The 26,054-nt window shown below is 39.3% G+C and overlaps 1 protein-coding gene across 1 annotated transcript; it reads right to left on the reverse strand.

The window, feature by feature from the left end:
• Positions 1 to 13,041: 13,041 nt before the first annotated feature.
• On the reverse strand, positions 13,042 to 21,139 carry LOC145782346 (uncharacterized). Its single transcript, XM_082594131.1, has 13 exons — positions 20,467 to 21,139; positions 19,995 to 20,201; positions 18,945 to 19,210; positions 18,549 to 18,687; positions 17,992 to 18,139; positions 17,482 to 17,540; positions 16,766 to 16,916; positions 16,544 to 16,646; positions 16,061 to 16,215; positions 15,579 to 15,759; positions 15,089 to 15,291; positions 14,398 to 14,641; positions 13,042 to 14,309 (listed from the first exon to the last, which is right to left on the reverse strand). The coding sequence occupies exons 1-13, from the start codon at positions 21,137 to 21,139 to the stop codon at positions 13,977 to 13,979; spliced, it is 2,862 nt and encodes a 953-aa protein (XP_082450257.1). The 3' UTR covers positions 13,042 to 13,976.
• Positions 21,140 to 26,054: the final 4,915 nt, after the last annotated feature.

The following is a 26,054-nucleotide window of genomic DNA, read 5'->3' on the forward strand; positions in this document are numbered from 1 at the left end:
TCTTGTGATAGTTCAGTTTAGTTTGCACCAGAATAACGCTTATCATGTTATTTAATTTGTAGGAGAGTTACTTTTCGGCTCAGGGAAACAATGGACCCCCGCTTATTGCACGTTGCATGAACTCAATTAAAATACGTTTTGTCCTGGGGTTTTGTCGACAAGATAACCTAATATTTCAAGCTGCGAGATTCAAAAAGCTTGTGGAAGCCTTTTATTGCTGTGCAATTGTTCTTATTGGATTGCTAATCATCTGTTGCGGTGACGTTTTTGTCAAGTTCTGTGGTAACTTGTAACAACTTAATTATTAACTTACTACGTAAGCAAACAATTATTTAACTTGTAATTCAATCGCACGAAGTTCGTACACTGGTAAATTTATTTATTTATTTGTATCAGACAAGTTTGTCCATATTAAAGCCAAAACACAAAAAAACAAGACGTAAGGAGTCACTTGGATGACATGTGCAACATATCATTGTAGTGCTTAAAATATGTCGTTTTATAGAAAGCGTCTGAGGACATTAATGCTATCATAAGAGAATTGAGAGATTTGTAACAACGTCGGTAAATGAACATGAATGAACATCGTATGGACACTTCCCAGATTTTTAAAAACAGAATGAAGCTTAAGCTGCCGTACGTAGTTTACGTGTTGATGGTCTGATGGATGTCTGCATTTTCATTGTTTTATACAGTAGAATTCGCCTATAGTGACACCTGAAGGGACCGCGGAAAAAGTGTCACCATAACCGAAGTGTCACTATAGCCGAATTCTACTCAACTGTTGCGTATGCAAACGGGACTTTGCAACAGGTGTCACTATAGGCGAAGTGTCACTATAGCCAAAGTCACTATAGGCAAATTCTACTGTATTATTTTTTGACTGCAGTTTAACCTTCACGTAGGCTCTTGATGTGTAACGTGTTTCTAGACTTCTGCTATGTTTGGCATATAGGCTATTGTTTTTTTCGTTGTGATGGTCAGAAATAAAAACAAACTGAACTGAACTGTGTTCATACTAAATCTAAAGTAACTTAAATAATAAATTAGTTGTTTAGTTATTTCCGTTCTTAGCAAGGTTTGAGTAGCTGGCTTTGCATTCAGCTTTAAATCAGAATAATTATCAAATTTTGCTTTCTAAAATATTAAACATAACCTCTCTCTTTCTCTAATACATAAAAAAATGTGTGTCTCTTGGCCGACCTATAACACTGATGTAATGTTACTTGTGTATCAAGCTGCTTTCATAATGATAAACCAAACAAAACAATTGGTAACCCTAAGTGTACAAGTAGACTAATGCGTGTTGAAGTACTGTTGATACGATCTATGGCATGAGTGAGTGGCTTGATGATTCAACACATGTAGCCAACGCATACAGCTGTAAGTTGGACATAGAAGAATGCGTTCTGAATGATATGGATGATGACCAAAATGCTTATTAGAGTAGGGCCTGTAGGCTATAACCACAGTGGCCATCAGTAAAGATTTTACCTAATTTAAGGACAACCAGCTCATTTATGGTTTGGAACTCATTGAAAATGGATATTTATAGAAATAGAATTTGATTTGGTTATAAATTTGCTTCGCAATCAATGTAATTTGGCTATGCAAATGCGTAGCCAACACAGATTTCATGGTAAACCACAAACCTATCATATAAGTCATCTGGACCAGTGAACCACACAGGAAGAGTTACTGTATTCTACAGCTAGTAGCATATGACAGGTGGTAGGCTACAGAAGTTGAGAGGAATGTTTTTGAACCAGAAACAGGAATAATTTAAGGGGGCCTGTTACCATTCTAGGGGCCCGGAAAATATAAGAATACGCTTCATATTATTTTACTATAACGTGTTTGCATCCAATCAACTTTTTAGAGACAACCTCTGATTTTTGAATAACTGACTTTTTTTCTCGATAAATTTTGGAGGAGCCTGCAGTATTGGATTTATTTGAGTATTATTATTTCGATAGTTTTATTTCATTCTCAAAGTGTGTTGTTTTTTCTAGAGATGTCGTGTTTTGTGTTGAAGGGATCTCAGTGCTGCTCTCTACGGCTATGTGTAGCCACCAACATTGCTCGAGGTGATTGCAACCAGTCACAGTTTTTGTAAAGTTTATGTACACGGTCGCATTTCAAGTAGGCTACGTCATGCGGAACAACATTTTTGTCACGTGATATTTGTTTTGTGCGAGTCATACCGAAACTAACTTCCGCGTACGCAGCCGTAGCTATTTCAAAATATATGAAAAATAATACATTAACTTAATTAATAATACTTTAACATTAACTTTAAGGCTAACAGCATAACCAGGATGGTGGAGTTTCAGACTTAAAATTTTAACATACTTTTTCAACACTTTCTTTGTATTTTTGTAAAATTTTGCTTGTATTCTTCCACCTAGTGCCAGATTTGCTGAGCATAGTAGGCTACCCCACTCTTTAGAAATTTCCCCAAAAAATTAAAAAAAACGCCGTGGTGTATATATGTCCAAACTTCAAAATACATTGACCTACACACAACAACGGTTTCTGTGATGAAAACGGGGCCACAACTACTTCTTAAAATATTGTTTTCTTGCTCGTGTCTATGTATGATTTTAGAAAGTCTGGGATACAAGATAGACTAGCTAGCTGCGCAGCAGAGTGTAGCTTAGGCTACAGTTAAAACAAAGAACAGAGCTGGACATAAAATTTATGAAAGTTCTTTTTATTTTCAATAACTTAAGGGAGTGATATTTAACTTTTCAAATCTTGGGACACCTACTCCAAAAAATATTGTCTTAGGAACCCCTCGTCTTTGCAACATACAAAGAAGGAGGTAGGCTACATGGATAAAAGAATAGATAGTAATAATAATGCTATGATTATATTTATTGTCACTCTGCAACAGGTAAGGTCTTTTAGCGACAGCGCTCATTTTTAATTCTGTATCTAGTTTAAGATGTCATCACATTATTACCCAACTTATTCTCACTTGCGTTAAGCAAGAAAGAACACAATCGGCACACTTTTTAAAATCTTCGGTTTGACCCGACCTGGAAACGACCTCAAATCTACCAGCACCAGAGCCGAAGGGGAAACCACTCGGTCACTGAGCTGGTAGAGTAGTTGGTATTTGTTCCGAAAATCCAGATTTTTCACAAGGACCGTTCGCGCAGTGTCCGCCCCATTAGCTTTGTGGTTAAGCGCTTGACTCAAGGCTACGCGGCGCTGGTTCGACTCTCGGGAAGTGCGCTTGAGCAACGCATTTCTAGACTGCTCTCCATTTAGCGGCAAGTAGTAGATGAAACAATTCCCCAGCAACAACACTTCAACAATCGAAAACTTCACTCCGTCAATCTCGGTAACCGGCCTTGCGTCAAAAGCCTCTATAAGTAGGCCAATGCGAAACTATACCAGAAATAACTTATCAAGGCTTTGTCAGTCCGAGAATAAAGATTCAAAACTAAGCCGACCCGTCAAGAACCACTGCCTCAGGCGACATAAAACTTAAATTTGGTGTTGATTGTGATTTAACAAAACAAAAATGATTAAGAATAGTTTGCCCGAAGTGTAATTAATAGAACAAGCCATAAATTCAAGCACATATACAGTACGTTATATCTTTAGCATAGATTACCTTCACTTACCTAATGCCCTGGCATGAAGCATGTCAAATAGGATACAACGTCCAACAATTGAACAAGTGACGTTGAAAATAAGTCTTCAAAATGCTTTTGTGAGGAGCCACCGCACATGTACCAATTCGAGTGTAAGTCTGATGTTTCGCGATCAAATTCCGCTTAAAGTTAGGTTAAACCTTATCAAACCTTATTGCAGGCCTACCGCCATCTGTACCACCATATACTTCGTTTCGTCTACTTCTTCCTGTAAGTTAAAACTGTTTTGTCGATTGTTTGTTTTGTGACTGAAGTACAAGTAATAAAGATGTGTAGGCCTACCAGCAAACGTCGGAATAAAAGCAGATTATTATCATCTTATACTTATTTTTGTGATAGTTTAATTCGCACCAGTAGAACAGTTTCGCATCATGTTACTAAACTAAATGCCTGGTGGACAGCTTCATTAAATTTTTAGCACTATAAATTTGTTGTTGCATGTTTTTGTTTTAGCAACATTCCTCTTCTTAGCACACACTTAGCACACCGTTTGTCATTAAGTTTTTGTGCAAGAACGATATTATTGGATCGTCCCTCAAGGTTGTTTAAGGAGACTTTCAAATTTAGGAAGCTTGTATTGTAATCTCCCTACCCTTTGCTAAACTTCTTTCAACGCACAACTTTTTGAATTTTATTTGTTTTTCTTTTTTAAAGCAACCCTGCGGGACGATCTAATAATATCGTTCTTGCACAAAAACTTAATGACAAAACGGTCTTGCTCTTGACGACAATGCGCAAAATGATGTTTAAAATGGAACATAAAAATGTTGGGCTTCATGATGATAGGTTTCAGGCATGACTGGCCATGCGAAAATGAAGTTCAACAGAAAAAGTTATTTCTTTGTAAAAAGAACAATCTACCGGGCATTCAACACAAGCTCAGTGACTACTTGCTCACAGCTGTCGAGAACACTGTGGCATGAATTAGTGGTGCGATACTGGTAAGCCCAGACTCATGGGCGAAACACGAGTCCATCACTGTCAATCCTGCTACACTCGACTGCCACTACACTCGACTGCTCGAAGCTTAACAATTCTGTTCACTTTTTAAAACAAAATCAATCCCTTTCTTCTCGATGTGCAATAGCCAACATTTTAACAGTTACCCAAATTTGTCAACTACTCGAGTGCTCAAATAAAGCAAAATGGAGATGAAAACTGAATGCTGAAAGGTGTGAATGTTCATTTCTAGTTAAGCTGTAGGCCTAAACGTTAAGCAGAACTCACACATAGGCCTACCGTAAATCTTTCTTACATTATTTCTCAGTGCTTTCATCTAAGATTTTAATCACACACTACGCCTCTAGCTAAAGTGTGACAAGCCACAATTGACGATTAAACATGGATCAGCTGAAGTCCACGCACATTCCAATCGTTTTCAATGATGCTAAAACTGCAGTAGGTTTTCGATCATTATGACGGAACATGGCATGTCAGGCTAATCATAAAAGCAAGAAAGTTGAAAAAAATATCTTTAGTCTTGCAATACGTATTGCGTAAGCTATAGCTACAGCCTACAGGTGCAGCCCATTACCCAATTTGTAAAACAAATAACTCATTTATTGTTCATCTATCATCATTGTCGAAGTAAGCTTTAAACTACAACAAACTATTTCAAATAACATGATGCGCTCTACCGAGGCCGGCTCTACTGATGCAACTTAAGCTAAACTATCAAACAGTCCGCCCCGATAGCTCAATTGGTTAGCGCGTCACTTCTGGAACGAAGATACTTCAAGATCAAGCGGCGCTGGTTCGACTCTCGGGGTGTGCGCTTGAGCAACGCACGTTAAGGACTGCTCTCCATTCAGAGGCATTTAATGGATGGAATAGTTCCCCGGCAACAAGACTTCAACAATCGGAAACTTCACTCTGTCAATCTCGGTGACCGGGCCGCGAAATTTTTTTCCCACGAGATTTCTGTCTCATTGATTTTAGTCACTCTAAAAGTAAGATTTTCCGAAAGTGTTTTGAGAGATTGTTGATTCAGATTGCGAAATAACTATTTGCTAATGAAATTCTACAATGATAATAAAATATAAGCTTTCCCTAACCCTACTTTTTTTGAAAAGCTCTTGTGCACCGCAAAAATTAATGTAAAGAAAAAAAAAAGTTTGACTTTGACGGGCGTCGAACCCTCGTTCTCACGATCACTAGGCAGGGTATGAAGCCACTGAGCCAACCGTGCCAACGAGAAAATGTTGCATTCACACGGTTTTAATACAAACTTTTACCAAAATATGTAAATGAGACAGAAATCTCGTGGAAAAAAATTTTTCGCCACCGGGCCTGCGTCAGTGATCCGAAGCCTCTACAACTATGCGAAACTGCCAGGATTAAGCTCTGCAAGAAGCTTTCCCAGTCCGAGGATAAAGATTCAAGCAATCAATCAATCACAAGATGTATAAAGTGACAATCTTCTTTTATTGCAACGTTTCGTCAGTCACACACGACTGACTTCTTCAGGCAGCTAGACCAGGTAGTGACTATCTGTCTAGCATGGCAAAACACAGGACCATGTTGCTGAAATCAACTAAACATGCAAAATGGAAATTCTACTTCTAGACCAGGGGCGTGCAACTGTTTATCGCAATGGGCCACAACCAGGGCCGGATTTACCAATAGGCTAGGCAGGCTGAAGCCTAGGGCCTCAACGTCCAGGGGCCTCGAAATTCTGTTTCGAAGTTGTAATTCTTTTAAAAACTTGACAAGTTTAAACCCTACCTAAAGTGTATATATATCAAGCTTTTCAGAGTAAAAATTCTATACACAATTGGTTTGACAGACTTTCTAAGCGGAATTAGAGATGAGTTTGATCAGCAAGCAAAAGCAACCTTGCCGAATATTAACTATACAGAGCTGTCACTAGGAGACAAAGAAATGCACCTGACGCTTTAAGTGAACTCTCTTCAAAGGAAAGGTTTGAAATAAATTCCTTTATCCCTATGCTCGACGTGCTTGAAGCCAATTTAAGAAGAAGAGCTAATGTGTACAGTACAGTGACAATGCAGAAATGTTCCTCTTTCTTGCTAATCTGAAAGCAACTAAGGTGGAAATTGTACGAGGCGTAGAACATTTAAAGGAAGCGTATCCGGAAGATGTTGACCCGAAACTTGCTGATGAACTTCTACATTTTCATTTGTACCTGAGACAAACACAAAACCAAGGGCTTTCCGGTACAGAAGAGCAATTTATTTCCTTGTCTCATGGAGATCTTTATGAAATTATGTGCAAGGAAAAAATTAACATTGCCTTTCCTAACGTGGAAGCAATATTAAGACTGTTTCTCAGCTTAATGGTCACTAAACCGATAGCTCAATTGGTTAGCGCGTCACTTCTGGAACGAAGAAGCTTCAAGATCAAGCGGCGCTGGTTCGACTCTCGGGGTGTGCGCTTGAGCAACGCACGTTAAGGACTGCTCTCCATTCAGCGGTATCTAATGGATGGAATAATTCCCCGGCAACAAGACTTCAACAATCGGAAACTTCACTCTGTCAATCTCGGTGACCGGGCCTGCGTCAGTGATTCAAAGCCTCTACAAGTATGCGAAACTGCCAGGATTAAGCTCTGCAAGAAGCTTTCCTAGTCCGAAGATAAAGATTCAATCAATCAAACTGATCAGGAGAGAGATCTTTCTCAAGGCTCAAAAGCATCAAAAATAAATTGAGATCGACAATGTCTCAAGAAAGGTTGTCCGCACTGAGCATTGAGAGTGGCAAACTTAAACAGATAAATTTTGATGAACTTTTGCATGATTTTGCTTTGACCAAAGCTAGAAAAAAAATTTGGTAGCCTAGTCTTAGTCTATTTGATGGCTGTAACTATTTCTTATGTCCTCGTAAATAAACTTTACAATTATTGTAACGGTTGTTTGATCAAAGAAATTAAAATTAAAAGCAAAACTGCCTAAACTAAATTTTTATTCTATTAATTAAAAATTTACACCCATGAATGTAGAAAATGAAAAGAACGAAGAGTTTAATGCACTCATATTTTTAACATTAAGCAATGACGTGATGTTGTTTAGAGAGAAATTCAGAGCTCAAAATAGGGAGGGGCCTCATAAATGGAATAGCCTAGGGCCTCTCATGGTCTAAATCCGGCCCTGGCCACAACGTACAATTATAATGATGCTGAGGGCCAGTCTATCGAATAACACATGAATTTATATGAACAATTTATTTAATGGAAAAGTACACACAATCAAGTTACACATTTAGTTTCAGATATCTTGAAGCTCAGTTTTGTAACAAGCTCAATGTCTTTCTTGTAACCGTGAAATACCTCTTGCTGTTTGCTCAAAGACTTTTTCAACTGCTGCATTTTGTCAACCGTAATTGACCCACAATGCCATCATAATTAGCAGAGTGTTTTGCACAGTAGTGTCGCTTGATGTTGTACTCTTTCATTACTGCTATAGTGTTTTGACAAATCAGGCAAACAACATCTTGATTGTGTTGAACAACGAAGTAATTTATACACCACTCATTGTTGAATTTCCGCCTTTCATAATCAACCTTCCTTTTCTTACTTGTAGACATTTTTACTATGCTAAGCTTTTTGTAGAATAAATATTAATATATTCACCACACTGCACCCATAAAGTACGTAAAATTTATGTTACTGAATCATTACCAAAAGAACAAGGCGGTTTTCTGCAACGCTTACTAATGACGCAACAATAATGCTAATGATGTAATAATGCTAATGATGACGTTACAAATAACAACATCCTCCGATCTAACAGTGAAAAAATTTTAAAAATAATGGGCTACTTGATGAAGAATGTGCGGGCCACGTAAATGGGTACCGCGGGCCGTGCTCTGGCCTGCGGGCCGTAAGTTGTACGCCTCTGTTCTAGACAAACAATTAGGCTATAGCGCACAAACTTTGAACTTGTGCGTGTGCGCTTGAGCAACGCACGTTAAGGACTGCTCTCCATTCAGAGGCATCTAATGGATGAAATAATTCCCGGCAACAAGACTTCAACAATCGGAAACTTTACTGTGTCAATCTCGGTGACCGGGCCTGCGTCAGTGCCTCAGTGGTTCAAAGCTTCTACAAGTATGCGAAACTGCCAGGATTAAGCTCTGCAAGAAGCTTTCCCAGTCCGAGGATAAAGATTCAATCAATCAATCAACTTAAAAAGGATGATTTTTTGTCTGGAAGTTACATTTTCATTTTGCCTGTTTAGTTCATTTCAGCAACATGGTCCTGTGTTTTGACATGCTAGACAGGTAGTCACTATCTAATCTAGCTGCCTGAAGAAGTCAGTCGTGTCTGATTGACAAAACGTAGGGATAAAAGCAGATGGCCACTTTATACATCTTGTCGTCGTCGTCGTCGTCGTCTGAGCTTCTGGGGCCGAGGGTCTATCCTTTTACCACCCCAGATTCACGATGTTCCCGGACTACACTGGAAGGCTGCTAGAGAGCAGCCAGTCTTTAGTTTCATCATCCATGACGCGCAGACCTTCCACTCCGTTAGGTGGCTTGAAGATGGTACAGTCATTGATGATGTGGTCTGCGGTCTGTTCCTCGGCACCACATTCACAGGAGGAGGAAGAAGCCATTCCCCATTGGTGCATGGTTGAGCGGAAAAGCCCGACGCCCGTACGGAGACGGTTGAGGCGCACCCATGCCTGTCTCTGTAGTGTCAGGCCGATGGGGCGTGTGTCGGCGTCGCGGATGAATGAATGGAGTCTGGTGGTGCTTGACCTCCATTCAGAATTCCATTTATGGTCCGCCCAAGTAGCCGCAGAGATGTCTTGTTCATCAGCTTCGTTAATCAGAAGCCGAGCGGCTGGCACGAATGGGTGTCTTGATTTCAGTCGGCGGGGGTGCCCGTTTGGGAAGGCAGAGATCTTGTGGTGGAGAAGATGATTAGGCTCCAGTGCCCGTCGACCGAGGGACAGAGTGGCTTCTTCGCGACGAAGCTCAGCAGGTTGGATGCCAGCGAGAATGGGGAGATTGTCCAATGGTGTGGGACGCAGGCATCCGGTCACTGTGCGCAGGGCACTGTTTATGGCAGTGTCGATGTTGTGGCAGTGAGCACTGCGGCACCAGACAGGTGCACAGTACTCTGCTGAAGAGTAGACAAGGGCTAAGGCTGCTATTCGCAAAGTGTCAGCCCTCGCCCCCCAGCTAGAGCCTGCCAGGCGCTTCAGTAATGCAGCGCGGGATGTCAGTTTCTTGCGCAGTGACACCAAATGGTGGCGGTATGTGAGCGATCTGTCTAGTGTCACCCCAAGATACCTTGGCTCGGGGCAGAAGGACAGAGGTTTTTCGTTGTTGTGGACATGTAGCTCACGATCAGCCTCCCGATTGTGTAGGTGGAAAGCTGCCGCCACAGTTTTGGTTTCGCTGAGTTTCAGTCGCCAGTTCTGGAGATAAGCTGAGATGGTTTGCATGTCCTGGCTCAAGGTGTCTTCTAGACTTTCCCACGACTTTGTGGAGTGGAGAATTGCCAGGTCGTCCGCATAAGCGTATTTTGCGGAGACCGTGGTTGGCAGGTCGTGGGTGTAGATGTTGAAAAGAAGTGGAGCCAGGACCAATCCCTGTGGGACGCCGTTTTTCAGGCGTCTCAGTCTGCTTCGCCGTGGGTTGCCGGTGGTGAGGGTGAAGCTTCGATTCCTGACAAGTTCCATAATCATATGGACCATATGTCGATCAGGAAGCAGGCGAAGCAGCTTGCAAGTAAGGCCGCGATGCCATACAGTATCGTAGGCAGCTGTGAGATCTAGAAAGACAGCGCCGGCCTTCTTTTTTGCCTCAAAGCAGTCCTCGATGTCTTGGGTCAACAGTGTGACCTGATCTACAGTGGATTTTCCGCGCCGAAACCCAGCTTGCTCTTTTGGAAGGAGCGGGTCAATGATTGGGTTGACGCGGGCATAGATCAGTCTTTCGAGGATCTTGAAAGGAACACAGAGGAGGGATATCGGACGATAACTCCTTGGGTCCTCTGGTGGCTTGTGAGGCTTAGGGATCGCAACTACTAAAGCTCTTCTCCAGATTTTTGGGATTGTGAGGTGGTGCAGGCAGGAAGAGAGGAATCTACGTAACCAGGACTTTAGGGCATGGCCAGCATGGAGCACAAGCTCAGGGCAGATCTTATCGGGCCCTGGAGACTTGTGTGGTTTCACTAGGCGGAGGGCGGTGGCGAATTCCTCTGGAGTGAAGTCTCCAGAGATTGTTTCTTCTGGTGGTGTTTCCACTCGCCATAGGGCAGATACTTCCTTGGCAACAAGGCGGGATGCCTTGCGGTCCTTTGTCTTGTACACCCCGTTCTGCACTAGCTGGGAAGCGATGGCATTAGCAGAAACGGGGCACTGACGAGGGGAGTTCGCTGAGCGCCCAGTGAGGTTGTTGATGATGCTCCATGCTTTGCGGCTTGAGTGTGAGAAGTCGATGGTTTGGACAGCTTCGTTCCACCGCTCAAGCTTCTTTGTGTCCAGCCGCTCAAGTAGTCTGGTGGCGGCGGTGTTAGAAGCAGCACCACTTGTGGCGGCTAGGTATGAGCGGTAGAGAGCTTCACACTCAGAGTCCCAGCATGGTTTATAGCTGGTTCGATGGCCACGTGGTATTGTGGCCTTTGCCGCAGTTATTATGGCATTGCAGAAGTCCTGGTATGCCTCGTCTGCGTTGCATGTTTCAGTCGGTGGTAACTTTGCAGCAGACTCATTGGTCAGGAGGCTGTATTGATTCCAATCGGCTTTTTTGAAGTTCCATCGCTTCACCGATGAACTCCGGACAGGAGCCACAAGTTTTGGGGCGATGATGAGGGACGGCCGGTGTTGGGACCGCGGGAACTTCTCAAGCACACGTCTGTCTGGAAGAGAGCTGTCGACACTCGTGAAGGCCAAGTCAGGGTTTGTCCCTGTTCCCCAGCGGCCGGAGTGAAAACTGGCTGGTTCCTTTGGATTGAATAGGAGGGCAAGATGGTTTGTAGAGGCCCAGTCAGCCAGCAATTCTCCGTCGCTGCTTGTGTTGTTGTAGCCCCAGTCGATGTGCTGGCAGTTGAAGTCGCCAGCGTAGAGACTGGGGGAGGGGAACGTTGGAAGGGATGATGGCAACATTCGCGAGGGTGGGGGCTTGTAGATGTTGACGATGTTGTAGTCTGAGATACATATGCACACCCACTCAATCTCGGCATCAGTTGGAGATTGGTCGACAAACGTCCACTTCAGGCTCTCATGCACAAACGTGGCAATGCCGTGCTTCCTGCTTAAGGTAGACCCGGCTAGCGTGTAGTTGGGAATAGCTAGCCTATCTGCAGAAGTGCAGTGGGTCTCCTGGAGGAGGATGACGAGTGCCCGGTTGGTATGGGCAAGCTGCTCCACAACTTTGGTCTTGCTTGTTGTGTAGCCTTCTATGTTGAGCTGCAGAATGGTGGGGCGTCTGAACTTATCAATTGCCCCTTGCAGCTGTGCCGTCCGGGTGGAGGCTCTTTGTTGACAAATTTCGTTTCTCATCTGGTTGAAAGCAGGTGATACTCACAGGATGGGGCACGAGGAGCCATTTGTCGTCCATCCCAATTTGTCATACATCTTGTGATAGTTTAGTTTAATGCACCAGTAGAACGCATCATGTTATTTAACTAAATGCCTGGTGAACAGCCTCAATGAATTTTCAAACTATTTGAAACTTGTAAGCCTCACTGTATAATGTTTCAGTGACCTGTCTGTTTGGTATTCTATGGGTCTGCTATTATAATGTTGTTACAGCTCGCCCACGAGCTATTATTATTTATAGCAGGATAATAATTGTTCAGATTATTACTAAATAAGAAGATGATCCAGACTACGATTAAATGCCTGGAGGCATCATGCTGTACTGTATACTCGTTCTTTTTCAAGTAACGTTTTATAAGATACGACCACAAAGCCGCTTTTTCAAGAAAAGAATTTCATCTATGCGAAAAGTACAAGTCCATTGTAGAAAAATATATCCATGTCAATGCAAAATAACCACCCTGGTTATTTATACAGTAAGTAATTTGCATTGTGGACTGTGGTACAGTTTCGAAGTTGGTGTGTAAATGCTGGAAACTGACTGCATTTAATTAAGTTTGTTCGTGATTACTTGTGCGGCGAAACAATTCTGCATAATGAAACTACTAAACACTGTACTCTACAAGGTTTCCTTTCAATACATTTCTAGCCTTTCTCTAGGCATTATCTGTTCTAGTCATAATTCTTTGTTCGCTATCAGTTATTACCAAGACAAGAGGATCATATTTCCCATATAATCCAACCATATTTCCCGTATTTCCCACTGCTTGCAGTAAGCTCTGTCATCTCTAACAACTGCTCTATGCTGAAAAAGAGGCTTCACTTCAAGTGTTCACAAAAATAAATCGATACTATTTATGGCAGAAAATAGCGCATGTAATATATCGGTAGCTTATCTTTGCTATAATTAGCTATGCAATCAGTGAAGGTAAACAGCTTCACATCCCAGATAAGTGATAACAACAGATCTCCACACCACGCTGATGAAACACAGACGACGAGTCTTTTCAAAGCTTGGTTTGTAAATCGATGCGCTGTTATCAATCGTAAATAAAGAAATAGAGAAATAAAACATAGTAACTTTAGCGGGTTTAGCATACTTTATTTCACACAAAATATAACATAATTAAATAAAATAAAGAAATGTCAGAGAAAGCAAGGTCAGTTAACTTTCAAGGCATCCAATTGAGCAAGACAGTCAAAAGACGTCAAAGACAGCTCCACTGCATTTCGTGGCTCCTTTAGTACATGGGATGATTTACAGGGGAACGGTATTTTAACTACACGTGAAAACGTTGGCCTGCACCGTCAACTGATTCAACCATCACAGTCTACTGTATACTGAATTATACAAAACTGTCAGGATTCAGCTTCAAAAGTGTTTTTTAATTTAAAAAATAAATATTTCCTTATTTAATTTGGCATAAAAAACAAAAGCATTTTGCACATAGCTGCCGCAATTGTATGTCACAACATTGTAACGGATTAACGTAAAAGTAACGCATTGTAACTAAAACAATCAAAAGTATCAAATCGAAGTGATCAAGACTGTTTTTCTTTCTTCCAGAAATGACTCTTTTCTATAGTGAATATAGAGTAGGCTACTGCATCATCTATAAAAAATCTCTTTCAGTTTGTTGTAGTTCTTGCGTTGCATATAGCAATGTTACTACAATTTTCTAACAATATTCACGCAATATTCTGTAGCATAACAGCTTGTTAATGAATCTTTCCTCATTGCGCACATTCAATGCTGTGTTGGTTTTATCAGCTTGGGTTTTAGTTGGTATCGCACAATCAACTCATGACTTTGGAAGAAAGGCCCGTTTTCTTTGTGAATTTGTACCCGGTCTTGCTTTGACTTGACTTTGCAGTGTCTTAGTATCGTTAGCTTTTAGTGCAGTGGGCAGCTGCGCTTTTTGTGGGCTTTCATCGATGTCTGATATGTCGCTCTTGGAAAACTCTTGAGTCTTCTCTTCTGCGATAGCTGGAGTTACACTTCGTCCTATTATTGATGGTTTGATCTTTTTGTCTTTACTTGCTCGTCTACGCATCTGGATCACTTCTCTTGCTCTATTATCGCGCTCTTTTTCCGTATCAGCAAGCTGTTGTTTCAGGCTAGATACTTCAGTAAGCTATAAAAATATTAAATCCGTTTTAGAATATTTGACAAACAATGAAACTGCAAAAAAATGAATTTTATTATATATTAACTATACGCACCCAGACGTCATCCAAAGATTTCTGCAGAGATTTTAGATTTTTGTGATACACTTCTGTTAATTTTTCCGCAATGTCTGGTCGCATTATCATTTCTACGCCTCCTGCAGGTACGCCAGAGATCCCTTTAAATTCGCTCTCCGATAGTTTTCTTCTAAACGGAGAAGAAGGCATTCCACTATCCGGACTATCATCACGAAAACTGAAGTTTACGAAGCTCGTACTGTTGCAATTGCTGGTACCTTGGCTGAAAAAAGTATCAATTCGAAGAGGGTAACAAAGAAATTTACTATATGTTTTTTTTGCCAAAGTCTGTTCATAACAATTTGGTAGAGATATACTGATTTAGGAATTAAGCTATAAATGTTATTAACCTTACAAAAAGAGTGCTCAATGCCAAGCAGGAAGCAGAGCAAACTAAGCAGTTGCTACCCTCCTGAGATTTCAACTTTTATAAAAGCTACTTTTGCTACTCTCCTAAGAAGAGTAGCAACCATGTTTGATTTCAGAAGTTAGAGATTTTTTTTGGAATTAATCAAGAAAAATTAAAAAAAAAAGAACCAGCAGCCGTTTTTATTTTCAAAATGTTGTAGTGAGATAAAGCCTATTTGTCAAAGAATCTCGGTAAAAGCTTATACAGCACAGAGCCTTCTAATTACAGTGCGGCCTACGGTAACACTAAGCGTTGCAGTACCTAGGTTCCCGAACTGTTCTTTTGGCAGTTGAGTTTTCTTTGCTACTTCCATTACTATTAGATGCAGATTGCAAGTTTTCGTTACTTTCAAGCTTTGTAGGTTGAGGATGATTTTGATGCTGACCATGTCTTTTATAAAAGTTGGATGACATTTTACGTCGAATGATCGCTCGCTCGCGTTTGGCTTGTTGCACAATCAAATTCTGAAACAAAAAGAAATCAATGTGTTTTTGCAAAGTGACTTTGAAATATCATAGCATGACGTACGGTTTTAAGGCTTTTTGAAATCGGTTATTATTTTCAAAGCTAATGTAATCTCGAAGTTTACTTTTTATACAAAACTGTTGACAAAATTTGTGCGGTAGGCTACTTACAGCAGACTTTGAATATGATCTAGTAAATACACTGATTTGGTTTATCTCGCATTACAATATAATTCCTTTATCAAAAGCAATTTCACTCTTTGTTTTGTATAATTATGATTACTTACCCTGACGTGTGGGTATTGCGTCAGCGTTTCGTTGACGTCATTCGCAGTGAGGACAAAGAGCTCCGTATAGCCACAAGATACAACGTCAGCGGATCGTTTGTGATTTTTCCTCAAATTAAAGATGTTCATCTCACCAAACACATCACCCGCTTTTGCTGTAGATATGTTTCCATCTCTTTCCCTGTGTACAATTCAGCAAGTGTTGGTTTTTTAAGAATAATTTTCAAAATAAGCTACCAGCCAGACTATTGGCTAATGCCTGAGATTCACAAAGTCTGTTTAGGTTTATGCTTGTTTTGTGCTAACATAGTTTACATTTGCTTTTCGGCAGCCGATTGTAGCAACAATTGACAGCGACACACCTTGTGCTGAATGCCACGAAGAACGCCCCTTTCTACAATATTTTACATTTAATTACGGTATTTCAAAAGTGGATGCGATAGTAATAACTCGGCCATCATAAATAGTCACTGACTGTTTACCTGACTATCTGGAGAACTCCTTCACCAACGATGTACATTTCAGTCCCAGCATCACCACTTCTGTAGACAACCTGTCCCGGAAGGTAAGTTCTTCTTTTGATCTTGTAAACAAGGCTTCGAAGCAAATTTGAGTCACATTTGGAAAGCTGGGGAAGCTGAACGTGAACAAATGGATATAGTTAAAGAAGCAAAAAGTTGGAAAAAGGGTTGAACTTAGGAGCAAAATGATTAAAACGACTGGTTACTCTGATCATAAAATAAAGAGTTTGAAATGTAAAAACTAAACACATGCTAAGCATATGTTTCAAAAGATAAACTTTTTTCATCTTTTTGCTATATTTGAACACATTTTAGTTTGTTTTTAGTTTTTACCATCACGAAGAAGACGATATGTAGCCTACAATAAAAAAGCAGAAGTCATGAAACCTTTAGAGTGACAAAACAAGAATATGATCTTTATGGTAAAGTGAAACTCTACTCTACCTGCTTCAAAGCTCGAAAGTTTCCGTGAAAAGCAATTTCTTGTTTGATTGACAGAGGGAGATGACGTAGCATCCTATTTTCATCCAAGTGACTGAACTCCGATCTGAAAACGCCACAAGTAGGCTAAGTGAACAAAGAAATTTCGGCTATTCTACATATTATCTTAATATTAAATACGTTAAAAATCATACATTGTGCATTTTTAATGTGTCAATTATTTACTTGTTCCACATGTAATCGTAGAAATGTTCAACGCGCTGACGAAGTTCTTTCGGAAGTTTTCGCCTTTCCATGAATTTCCTTGTCGCCTCCATTGAATTTTCAAATTTCATTTTACTTAAGTTGTCCCCCAACAACAGCATCGCAGCGTAACCTGAAGAAAGTCACATGAAGACCTTGTCAATGTGCACTTTCCAAAATAAATACGAGTCGTAGCCTACATATAAAAAGCTGCGAGGTCGGGACGACTGCTGCTTTCCACTTCATTACTTTCTAAGTCGACTGCCTAAATTCATGTATAGCCTACTGTGGACTGTGTACTGTATATAGTGTGGTAGGCTGCACACTGTAGTCTTCACGGTTAACATCAAACTCATTGTTACAGTGAGTGACATACAATACTCGCTGATACAATAACCACTCGACGTTGTGACGACATCTAGGAAGAACGTCATTTGTCTACACCAGGCTATACAAGTAGTTTGATCTTGATCTTGATCTTCTAGACTTGTAGTTTTAAAATTGTCTAAATCTTCGGCGGAGTTTAAGTTTGGTTTGCGTTGCGTTTTTGCGGGTCTATAACTACGCTCATTTTTTACGACAAAATCATTAATCAATTAAATTGCTTGATTTTTTATGTTTATAAATCTCAGCTGCAGGTTGTTCTTTACACATTGTCAATTGTTTTTATCAATACCTTTTATGCCAAACTTACTTACCGAAGATAAAAGCTGTTAAAAATACTCCAAAGATGCTCATATATATCGTGTAAACAAATCTGTAAAAGAAAAATATTTCAACTTATGTTAAGGGCAGTAGCTGTAGTGACAACCAAAGATCGCGATTCTAATCACACAAACATAGCGCAAAAGCTTACGCTAAGAACTATGTGCTGAGGTGAAAACTTCGCAATAATAGCCACTTTAGATCTTAATTTCTATCTCTAGAATACAAACCAACATCGACATTCTACAAACAATTAAATCAAGAAAATTGAAATATTTTGGCTACTAGAAGGAAAAATGAACGGCAAACGAAATAGGGACAGACCACCAAGAATTTGGACTAATGATATTGAAGACTGGTCAGGACTCAATTACAAAACTGCAGTAGAAAAATCTCACAACTGAGAAACTTGGCGCCTCATTGCCTCCAACCCTCGACGAGAGGAAGGAACTTAATGATGATGATGATCTTAATGTGGTTGTTTGTATAGCCTATTAACTTACTGCCAATCGGCTTCCGGCAGTGCGCGGTCTCCTATCAATATTAGTGCTTGCAAAGACCAATAAAATGAATAGGTGTATTGCCGTGTCCGAGTGGCATAATCGGGATACAAGGAAGGGTCAGGAAACGCCCAACTTGATAATGTGGAACCTTAAAGCAATGCAACACAAATATAACGTTGTTTTCAAAAACAACAAGGAAGCATTTCCTTAAAAGATTTTTATTCAAGCATTTTTTTTAGATTGGTTTTAATATAGGCTACACCACAATATCATACAGAAGATAATACCATTGATGTTTGCACACGCACAAAGCATTAACTTAAACATACCCATTTGAAAAATTAACTTTATTGAGATTGCCACGTAATACAAGTCATTTAAACATGTTGTGTTGGCAAAAAAATCTTGTTGCAAAACTTATGGAATTAATTGCTATTGCATGATACATCCCAGATAGCAAATCAGTCGATTTTTACATTGATTTAACGCCTGTCCTATCATATCTTGGAATTACATGTAATGAATTTTGTTCGTCTGTAACAACTAAAAAATCTTACCGTATCCATGCTGTAGACAAGCAGCGTAATAAATACAAGCATTGTAATGTATGATGACGACTATTGCGTGCATGAGATTGATCACTCGCAAGGTATTTGGCCATTGCGTCTTTAGCTCCACCATGCGATAGCAAGAATACTGAATAGAAAAAATATGAATAAAAAAAAATAGTTGAGTGGAAGGAGATAGCTTATGTCAGATCACACTAACTAAGGTATCAGGTGTAATAAATGGTTTTTATGTCTACAGGATTAGTGCTCGTATTTTGGTTTTTACTTTAGAAAAAACAAAACAAGATTGTCAAAAAAACTATATTTAGAAAATATTTTTAAAAAAATTAGGTATTTTTATCAAAACCATATCAACTTTAAAATCAAAAAACAAACATTACTTACAACTCTATAAAATTTTGCAAGCCGATTTAGTCTGTAAAAAGGATTAATGGATTCAATAAAAAAGAGATCGGTGGGAAAAATTGAAATAAAATCAAGAAGAAGAGTCCATTCTCTCCTGTGCTTTCTGTTCAATTGCCTCCTTGACTTTATAGAAATTCCTTCTCTAGTAAAACGAGTCCGAAACTTAATAAAGATGTCAACTAAATAGAAGAAGTCACATATGGCATCGAAGGCAAACCATACATTTTGCCACGTTCCTTGAATATCTGCAAAAATGTTAGTTTATGAATTTTGGAAATCACATCTTCGAGATTACAAGTTTTACCCAATAGAAAACTGAAGAGTTCTGAATTTTAATTTTTATCTGAAATTTGTGCATGCTAGGCTACTCTGTAAAAAGCAACACTTCAGAGTGGCATAATGGCAATGAGACTGATGATTTTACCTCAACTTTATTTGCTGTGAAAAGCACACTTTCAGACATTAATTGAACATATTTTTGAAAACTTTCATCAAAGATCAAAATTATGCTTTAGAAGTTAGGCTTAGTTTGTACTGTGTAAGTTTTGCAAAAACACATTAACCATGGAAGATTCGCTTGTAATTAAATTTTAGTATGACCTTTAAAGAGACAACCATTTCAAAGTCAGCACCGCAGCAAAATTTTCAACAAAAGTTTTGTTTGTATGATTTGACCGGTTATTTATTAATTTTGTAGGCTAGGCTACTTGACCAAAAAAGCAAAAATCTACTTGTGTATCTTTTAAGTGAGTTTTATTTTCTTTCACGCAAAATGTTATTTTTCTTGACCAGAAATGAGAAGGCATTTTTTGCGTCCGATCCCAAGTACAAAAATTCGCAGCACGTTTCGTCACTGCATTAATTTTTAAATGCAATCTTTAACTGAAAGACAACTAGACTTTCATTTGATTAGCAATAGCTTTCAAAATTTAATGGTTTATTGATTAAACAACAAAATCCAAAAAGGAGCCTAACAATGCTATGGACCTTTTAAGTCATAAATCGTAAATCCTACAATTATAAACTAACCTGTAAACGCTGCTCTTAACGGAATAATCCAAACATTGTATAAGAAACAGATGCTTATAAACATGAGCCAGTAATACATAAACACACAGTCAGGCTTGTACGTCTTTCTCCACATTGCAACAAATATTTCCTTTATTCCGCGTTTTTTCATTGAAGGCCGTAATTGCGTTTTCGAGTTGAAACCTCCAACTTCTTCAAAACTATCCTCTAAAAATGATAGAAATAATTATTAATTCTATCATTGGTTTATTTTTTGTTGTTTCCTATTTAAAAATTATGTTGTTGGTTAGTTTGCTTTATTAGCTGCAGCCTAATTTTTGTTAATGAGCACACATGGCGATTTTTGCACAGAAACATTTCAAAGGCACTTTTTCCGTTTTCCATTAACCCACACCAAAAGATTCAAAGGAAAATACTACGAGCAATACCAACAGATTAGCAATGTATAAAAAATATCAAAAGATATAATTACCGGCGGATGAGCTGTCATATTGTGGGTCTGCTTTACTTTCTTCTATGGTTATAGGAATTGGATTCCCAGCAGCGTTTACGGAATAAATGTCCGCCTCGTAAGAAATGTAGTTGATATTCGTATCCAATCCCCTTGAGTCAGCCTGCTGAGAGTACTCCAATGTCTGAGGAGAGTCATTGAGCTGGGAAGACTGCAAGCTACAAGTCCGGTCCATTTCGTACGACTTTTCACCTTTGAAGGTCTTAAGCATCATCGTGTTTCCGACAGTCATGTTTTTTGATAAGCGCGAATCTGTAGTTTCTGGATTCAAAAATTTCGATCCCATTTCGGGCGATATTCGAGGAGTTCTCCAGCCTCCCCTTCCGAAATTAAAAAAGTTTCGGACTTTACCAGCAACAACCTCGAACACATTTTGGTGTCCCACGTCTGTTGCATCATTTTGTTTGCCGCTATTTACCATCGCTTCATGCACATAAGCCTCTTTGACAACATGAAAAGATCTTGAACTTTTTTGAGAATCCAAACTTTCAGGCAAAGTTATGACATCGGAATTGTTTTGTCGATTTGACCGGACGGCTGATCTTTCTGTGCCGTCGTTTTGGCTTTCGTTTAACGATTCGATCGTGTACATGTCAATCTCACCATCGTTTGGCTGTTCAAATGAAGACGCCATTTTGAAAACAGCTACTCCTTGATAGAAGCCAAATCGACAACAAAACACTTTTAAAAAAGTTTTAAACTTCCAATTTATTTTAACTTTCTAAATTCAGTAACCAAAACTATGCTCCATCCACGATTTGATTTGATATAATGTAGTATCACAGCCGTTTCAAAGCAAATTTTTTTTTTCCTATAGGCCTGAGTTGCAAGACACATTTTCAATTTGGCTCAAAATTTGGACTATCAGTAATTTGAAACAATATTTTTATTTAAAAATTACTTTATGATATAAAAACTTTATAAAGAAGTATATGAGCTATTTATTTTCATAATGCTACATAGCCGGTTTGAATTTCCAATAACATTTAAACAAAAATGAAAGTCATCTGTTAAACTGGGGTTAATATATTTTTTTGCAGTTGACTGATAGTTACGTGGTGTTGTGACTGTTGTCTGTCCAGTTAAGTGAGTAGGCAATTTATTAACTTTTTTTTACTTACACAACATAGAGTGAGCGCATATTTTTGAAGATTAATTAATTTATTAAGTATTTATAACAACAGCAGTAGCCTATAAACGATACTTGCATAGCTATCTACCTTAGCTTCATGCTTTCAACTTGCATATTTAGTTTTTCTTGTCTAACTAGCATGCATCTTTTCTTGTATACCAACAAAAACACTGCAAATACACTATTTCAACGTTGTCAGACGTAAAGCTAGAAACTATGTGGCCATTTCTTTCAATACGCTTGACCATATCTTGAAAGAACTAAACTTTCAATTGTTGTCGTTGCGAAAGCAACGAGAGAAAAAAGGAGACAGAAGTAAAACGTTGTTTTCTTTTTATGTTCTTGACTCTTGAGGATACAAGTAGACTCGTAGAGCATTTTATTCACTCGTATTCATTCCGGTCATTCACTTTTTTTACATAAAAATGTTTGTGAACTGTCAGGTGGTAGGCTACTTGTATCTTTGTGGATACTGCCAAAAAAATTTATATAGCCTTTGTGAGCTTGGTTTCTCACAGCACATGCTGTAGTTTCAAACGATTGGAGCAATTAAGAGTAAAAATTATAATAATTGGCTGTGATGTTTGCTTAAACTTATTTCTTATTCTGGATAGGAAGAAGATTCTAATTTTGTTTTTATGATACTTTCAGTACAAATTTAAAAACATTTCGTTTATCATCGCAACGATGGCAAAAAATTGCCAAACGTGAAATTGGGCAATATCTTATTTGCCTGTCAAAACATGTCAGACAGCCAAATCCGTCATTTTTACATTAATGTCTGCAGACGTTGAATCAATGTAGGCCTATAGATGGCGGATGTTGCTGTCTGGGATGATAGTCCATTTGTACAAAACCGTAGTCACTGGGCCCATATTAGCTATGTTTACGTCCTTCGGCATAAACAGTCACTGTATTCCTGTTTTTAATTTCAACATGTTTGCAATAAAAAATGTCCGAGCACAAGTGCTCTCAATTTGTGCTCTCTGGCCACACTGCTTGAAACCGTTTAGCCTACTATTCTGTATCTTTATCGTCGGCTACAGCCCCTGTCCGAGCACTGGTTTTGTTTTCAAATCGGACGTGGCTTAGGATGGTGATGTCGAATGTGGGACCACACTGCTTGAAACCGCTTATCATTCTGTATAAAACGTGATATCAGTTATGATATTCCGAGCTTTTCAGTTTCATAGCAAATTTATTTTGCTTTTCGTTTTTCAGGCTATCGAACTTAAAACAATAGCCTACTGGAAAAGTAGCCTGTAAGAGTTTCTGAAAGTTTGCAATTTCTGTAAAGGTCGAGTAATTCTAAAAACTCAACCTTAGAGTCAAACTTAGGCTACTATGTCATTTGTGACAACATATGTCTTCATTACTTCTTGTCCAACTAAAATAAATTTTCAACCACCGATTGTAAGCTTGGATGGCCTGTTAAAAAAACAAAAAACACCTCGATATCACGATGTACGGTGCTCCAATCATTTCATATAGGCCTACACGACAATGGTTTATAGCCTATAATGAGGGAGACGATTTAAATGAAAGTTTAAGTGGACACTTACAAAAAAAAAGGGAATTTATCTGTAGGCCTATCGGTGGTAGTGAGTTTTCAAATTATGAACAGTCGTCACCCTGCAGATACAAAACGTTGTAAAAAAAAAGCAGACTATGAGAGCATGTTTCAAATAGGCCTTCCTGCTTTTTGAAAAATCTTTGAAAACATGAAACTCTTGTACTCCCGAGTTTGTTTTGGTAAGAGACTTCATGCCATAGTCCATAGGTGTACGGGAAGCATATTTTTTGGGGGTGCGAAAGAATTCTTGCCCAAATATAATCAACTGCGCCTAAACAAAAGTACACAAGTAAGAAAAACCAATAATATAGCCTTCAAGAAAAAAACAGCGTAAGGCATCAACTGACAAGACTTCTACAAAGCCACTGGTATGATGCCATTATGCAAATTTGCAAAACAACAAATTCATCAAAAGACGATTGAAAGGAGTAATTGACACTACACTAACGAACCAGTAGAATATGCAATACTACCGGTACATGGCTCTAAAACTGCAAAACTAAACTAAAACGTATTGATTACTACAGCGTGGTCCAACTACAAGTCCGCAAGCCGCATGCGGCCCGCAGATAGAATTTTTGCGGCCCGCGAGCTTTCACAGTATTGATTTAATTTGTATTTATGTTACAGAAAGTAATTTCAATTAGAACAAGTATAGCATTTGGATAAAAAGTGTCAAAAATTTAATTCAAAGTTGTAGACAGCAGGGCCTATAGCCTACTGTTTCAACTTATCAGGTCTGGTCTGTACAACTGGGCTTCTTGAAGGCTGATATGTACCTAGTGTTCCGGACGTTTTTGTTTCCTTTAGATATTCCACAGTTTTCATGTTATGTATCTTTTAAATTGGAACCCTAATACTGGCTATTGCGCAACAGTCAGAAATTTGGCATTATCCAATAATTGCGACAGCATCATTGCATCGCATCGCATCATCCATTTGTGTGCATCGCGTCATCCAAAGATTAAGGATTTATCTTGTGAATTTGAGAATAGATTTAAAGATTTTGATAGATTAAAACCTAATCTCCATTTGTATAACAATCCTATGGATGTTAATGTGGAAACACAGCTACCAAAACTTCAGCTCGAACTCTGCGAGCTTGAGTGCAACCAATTCTTGTTGTCAAGGAAAAATGAAACCTCAGAGTGCTTCTGGAAATTAGTCTGCAAGGATAGATTTCCTAAACTGAAAAATTTTGCATTAAAAATGCACTCAATGTTTGGAAGCACATACATGTGTGAAAGTATATTTTCTAAAATGAAGCAAGTCAAGTCTAAAAACAGAAATCGAATGATAGACGAAACACTGGAAGATAGTCTCCGACTTGCTACCACTAACATTGAATTTGAAATTGATGTAGAAACGATAGTATCAGAGAAACCTCGACCACAGGCATCTCACTCAGGGCCGGATTTAGCTGATGGGGGGCCCGGGGCACTTTTAGATCGGGGGCCCGCGTGCAAAAAAATTTTTCGCGCTTACGGCGCGAAAAGCTATCTCTACGTCTACAGTATAGCATTAATCCAGCACTGCACAGTATTTTGCAGAAACTTCATAGGCAGAAAGAAAAAAAACTCCACAAAATCACATTGTTTCCACATAGGGGGGCCCTTCAATAGTCGGGAGGCCCCGGGCACCTGCACCCTCTGCTTCCCCCCCTAAATCCAGGCCTGATCTCACTGATAGAGATCTGTAATAAACTTCTATTTTCTATTGTTTAACAATTTCGATTACGCACTCACTATCATTTTGTTGGAAATGGCCCGCAAGTTGTCACGTTTTTGTAAAGTGGCCCGTAAGTCAAAAGTAGTTGGACCACGCTGGATTAGTAGGCCTAGATTAAATGCAGTGGTAGACTGGTGGTAGGCCTATACACAAATTTAAAAGAAGTATTTGTTTCGCCCACTTCGCTGTCCAAATACATCTACAATGCGATTGACATCCACTTTATTTTTTGTTGGTCTTTCCAAGTGCAACAAAGCTAAGTTTGACAGTCGTGTTTGGCCCATTGTTGATCTCAGATATGTCTTCAGTCGTCGTAATCCGGAAAAAGACCTCTCAGCTGAACATGAAGTTGCAGGAACTGTTGCTAGAATTTTTACAGCTTTTGCAAAGTGGGTCATACTTTTATCTAATCCATTAATTAGGAATTTTGTACATTGTACAGCAGTTTTGATTTCTCTGTTGCGAGTGAGTTGGTGAAAAGTTAATAGGCTATTCCGATACCAGGAAATCCTGTTCCACGGTGTAGAATTCAGATATCAACTTCAAGCTTTGTTGGTTGGCATTATTTATATCTTTCGAAAATTCTCTTTTTGAAGACTAAGGAGGGTAAATAGGTATAAAACATTGCCCAAATATGAAATTTTGCCCAAATTCTCGACAGATTGGGGGTGCGATTGCACCCCCTGCACCCTCGGCTCGTACACCTATGTCATAGTCACCTGCCACGGGCCGAAGTAACCAGGGCGGAGGAGGTTAACAAAAGCTGAGGTTAAGGCAAACACCAGAAACGTACGTTTCGAAAGTGATCGCAACATCTGGTAAAGTGATCTGTTGGACACAATGCTGCTGGTGTAGTCGCTCGTGCTTTAAGTAAACGAACATGACCCCTTTTCTTTGTGAAGCATATTTCCTATTGATCGATGTCAACGGAATCACTTGCCAACCATTGTTTCTTAAATAAACGAACAACATCGTGATTGAGATGGCCTCTCCTGAAACAATGTATCACGCGTCTTAGAATAACATTACTCAGTGGAAGACAATAGCTGCTTTCGCGACAATTACCCATTCGACGAGCTCCGCTAGTTTCTTCAGCTTTAGTACTGTAAGAATCAA

The sequence above is a fragment of the Aplidium turbinatum genome, chromosome 13, assembly GCF_918807975.1.
Source record: "Aplidium turbinatum chromosome 13, kaAplTurb1.1, whole genome shotgun sequence".
In the NCBI taxonomy this organism is placed as follows: Eukaryota; Metazoa; Chordata; class Ascidiacea; order Aplousobranchia; family Polyclinidae; genus Aplidium; species Aplidium turbinatum.